Source organism: Nematolebias whitei, chromosome 8 (assembly GCF_014905685.2).
Source record: "Nematolebias whitei isolate Nwh7 chromosome 8, NemWhi1, whole genome shotgun sequence".
Lineage (NCBI taxonomy): Eukaryota > Metazoa > Chordata > Actinopteri > Cyprinodontiformes > Rivulidae > Nematolebias > Nematolebias whitei.
Genome location: NC_056505.1, coordinates 21,354,214 through 21,358,377, shown reverse-complemented (window position 1 = coordinate 21,358,377; position 4,164 = coordinate 21,354,214). Strand labels below are relative to the sequence as shown.

The 4,164-nt window shown below is 44.3% G+C and overlaps 1 protein-coding gene across 1 annotated transcript in view; it reads left to right on the top strand.

Moving 5' to 3' along the window:
- LOC119413404 (T-box transcription factor TBX5-like) overlaps positions 1–3,402 on the top strand; it is a 9,959-nt gene extending 6,557 nt beyond the window's left edge. Inside the window, exons 8-9 of the mRNA XM_037680452.1 lie at positions 305–558; positions 2,801–3,402. Coding sequence (XP_037536380.1) covers positions 305–558; positions 2,801–3,393 — 847 coding nt within the window. The 3' untranslated portion in view covers positions 3,394–3,402. The remainder of the gene's footprint in view (positions 1–304; positions 559–2,800) is intronic.
- The last annotated feature ends 762 nt before the right edge of the window (positions 3,403–4,164 follow it).

The window sequence follows — 4,164 nt, the reverse complement described above, 5'->3', positions numbered from 1 at the left end:
GTGTGTGTGTGTGTGTGTGTGTGTGTGTGTGTGTGTGTGTGTGTGTGGGCGTGTGTGTGTTTCACTGCAGGACTCAGGGAGATGTGGCCCGCTGTCTCCTACATACCACAAAGTTCACCAAGAGGGCAGCTAGTGCAGGGGAAAAAAATCAGAGCTGAGAGGATGTAGAATATCTAAACAGATGTGATGAAAACGAGGAAACAACAAGAACACAACCGTTTTATCCTCAAACAGAAAACTATTTTTAGAAAATTGCACTGAAAAGCCCCAATTAAAACTATTTCTCTCCCTGTGTGTGTTTCAGTAAGGATTACCCCGTCGTGCCTCGCAGCACCGTCCGTCAGAAAGCGTGCTCTGCTCCGAGTCCCTTCAGCGGGGACAGTCGGGGTCTGCGGGGCTCCCCTGATGCTGTTGGGTCCCCCTACAGCTGTGGGAACAGCCTGAACGATGGCAGCCCTCAGGAGCTGCTCAGCGCTCCACCATCGCACTTCAGCCACCCTCATCCACACCTGCAGGCCGGCCCGCAGCCGCAGGTCTACCCCTGCAGCAAGAGGAAAGGTTGGTGGAGGATGTGTTCAATTCTCTCTGTTCAATTTAACTTAAAAATGATTATTTTGTGGAGCGTTAAAAGATGTTTTATCATCAAAGATTTTAAAGTCTTTTCAAAAGATTTGCTTTGAGAAACAAAAAGAAGCAGTAAAGATGTCAGTGCTGAATGCAACATTTGAAACAGTTTTCCTTAAATTATTGCTTATTATAAAAAAATTAAGTTCACAGGCTGTTTAGCGAATAAAAATTTATATTAATCTATGCAGTTTATTTGCTAATGCAATTAGCATCAGATTTTCAAGGTCTGCAGCGGGATGAATAAATACCGTACTTGCCGCCGTACATGTCGCGTCAGTCCAAATATGTCTAATAAAGTGGAAAAAACATAAATACATTGCTTCACCGTATAAGTCGCATCTATTATGTGTCTCTGCTAACGTGTCGCATTTGTTATGCGTCACCGCTGACAACCTGGAAATGTGCCAATAATCGATTGGCTGCCAAATGGTGGCTGCGGGAGCATGCACGGGAGGACCCTAACAAGAATTTAACATGATTAACACTTAAAAAAATTAACAATTACTTTTTGTTTGCTCAAAATTATAGTAAAGGTGTGTCTCAGTTCCTTAATAAATGCTCTTTCATGGTCAAATCAGCTGCGTTTTGCCTGGGCGGCACGGCAAAATACAGCTGATTTGACATTTGCTGCAGGAATTCCAGACAAAGGTGGTTTGTATGGCAAGCCAAGTGTCTCATTAATAGCCACATTTACCTATTAATGAGACACTTGGCTTGCCATATTAGTCGAAGTCCCTCTAGTGGCTGTAAATGGTAGTGTTCAATATTTTCTATGTGAAAATGAATGAAATCGTCAGACCTCAGCCAAAAATTAGGTTATAAATATGGGGAAAAAACAAACAAATACATAGCTTCCCTGTATAAGTCGCCTGTATACTAATTCATGCAAAAAAACTACGATTTATACAGCGACAAATACGGTAACATACTTTTTACAAGACTGCCCTTGTGTTGTTGTGAAAACATTTTAATCAAAAGTAGTGGGAAAAAACACACATTGCTAGAAAAGAAGGAACATTTTACATTATGGTATACTTGAAAATACCCATATAATACATGTACACTAGATGAATGATAAAAGTAAACCTAACTTTTTGGATCAAAACTAAAACAACAGCAAAGTCAAACATAATTATTGCTTACAGTTCAGTGTCATGTACAGAAATTTGATGGCAGTTTTATTAAAACTTAAGCAGTAACACTAATGAGATTTTAAAAAGTGTCTTTACACTGTTAAACAAAAAAATATATATATATTCTGACACTTTGATTCAATTAACGTGTCACCATGGACTGTAACTATAATAAATAAAAATCTCTTCCCTGACAATAAGTGTGAGTCAGAACAGCAGAGTTTCTGTAGTTCATGTGTTTATATGTGGGCTAATGGGATTTTTATTTATTTTTTGTTACTTTGAAAGGATCAGCTTTGGCCCACCCCCTGTATCAGCCCTCCACCACAAACTCCCCATCAGATTCAAAAAAACGTTCAATACAAAAACAACTGGACTTTATTTGTATATATATTGTCCATCCATCCATCCATTATCTTTACCCGCTTTTTCCATTTTGGGTCACGGGGGTCGCTGGTGCCCATGTCCAGCAATCACTGTGCGAGGGGCGGGGTACACCCTGGACGGGTCGCAAGTCCATCACAGGGCCACATAGAGACAAACAAGACAAACAACCATTCACTCTCGCACTCACACCTAGGGACAATTTAGAGTTACCAGTCAGCGTAACATGCATGTTTTTGGTCTGTGGGAGGAAACCGGAGCACCCGGAGAAAACCCACGCATGCACGGAGAGAACATGCAAACTCCACCCAGAGAGGCCCCTGGACCGGGGTTTGAACCAAGGACCTTCTCGCTGAGAGGCAGCAGCTCTACCAGTTGCGCCACCGTGCTGCCCGGTGTATATATATTGTATATATATATATATATTTATATTTATTTATATTGTATATATACAAATAAAGTCCAGTTGTTTTTGTATTGAACGTTTTTTGAATTCATCATGTCCTGGATGACTGAGAATCTTCACCAGCATATCCCCATCAGATTGCATCAAAACACTGTCTTGTTTGTAATTTTAATAAGTGGGAAATCATTTATTAGAAGCGGTAATATTTGGTTTTGTTCTTTGTACACATTTTCTCTCTGTCTGTCTGCAGCTGAAGAGAACTGCTCTTCAAGGAACCATCATCATCTCTATAAGAAACCCTTTACTGGTGGCTCGCCGAGTGAGGATGACTCCTACTACCACCCCTCCTCCTACCCCCCTCCGCCTCCCCCTGGCTTATCCAACCTCCCAGCTCTGGCTCTCACCGACTCCCCTTACAGCTCCGACCTGGGCCAGCGTCAGGCCTGCATGTTTGCTGCCTCAGATCCCAGAATGGATGAATTTACCTGCGCGTCCTGGTCGTACACCTGTCCGCTTCCCACTGCCATGACCCCCATGGAACCCTACCCACCTTACACCCCTCACCCTCCCTACAGTTCCAGCCCTCAGGGATCTCGGCTCAGTGCTTTAGCCCACCAGAGCTCTCCACCGCTGGGGGAGCACATCGCTCCTCATAACCCCTATCAGACCCAGAGCTGCGGACCCCGATCTCAGAGCTCCCAAAACCTTCATGGCAGGCCGCTCGGCTCTCCTCTCCGGGAGTATCCTCGATACACCCCCAGCCTGTCACCACCCCTCTACCAGACGCTAGACACTCACACACACATCAGGTGTGGAGTCCCAGAATGGAGTGCCGCCTCCTAACTAAACCAGACCATAAAACCTAAAAACTGATGAGTTTTAACAAAAGTTCAGTCGCCCCTCTTTCTGCTGAACTGAAGACTTTTGTAACATTTCTTTGTAAAATGTGTGACCATGTGTCGTGTGAAAACATCTAGTCATGCTTGTTCCTTTTCTGAAAGGAGCTGTGGACTATAAAGAACCCAACTTGGACATCAGGAAAAATGTGGCTTCTTCCAAGCAGCGGTGTTGTATTTAAAAACTGAATGGCTGGTATCATCCAGATGTTTTGCACTGTGAGCTGTTTTAAGGCCATAACATGAGCAGCGCTGGGCTGTCGCACTTCATGCTCTGTGAAGGACGTACATTGTGACCAACACGGCTATATTTACCCACCCAAATAATCTGCTCTCACAACTGAACCCGGGGCAGACTTTCTTCTCCAGAGCAAAGCTCTCTATGTTTAGTCTCAACGACGGAGAAAAGGCCGTCTACATGTGTGTGTTTGTGTGTCTGTGTGTCAACCTCAGTCAGCTCAGCTCAAGGGTGCTGGGAGTTAATTTCCAATGAGATTGGCGGTGGTAGCTGCAGGCGCCGTACCATTCAGATAAACACTTGGTTTAAACAGTGCTACTAGGCAGCGGGACCTGTAGACGGTTTCCAATGCATTCTGGGTAAATGCACAACTAGGCGTCACACGGCTGTCGCTGCTGTCCTCTCAGTCACCCCCAGCATCCGACCAATCAGCCTCCTCTGTTCACGGAGAAGCAGCCAATGAACGCTTGGATTTGTTTT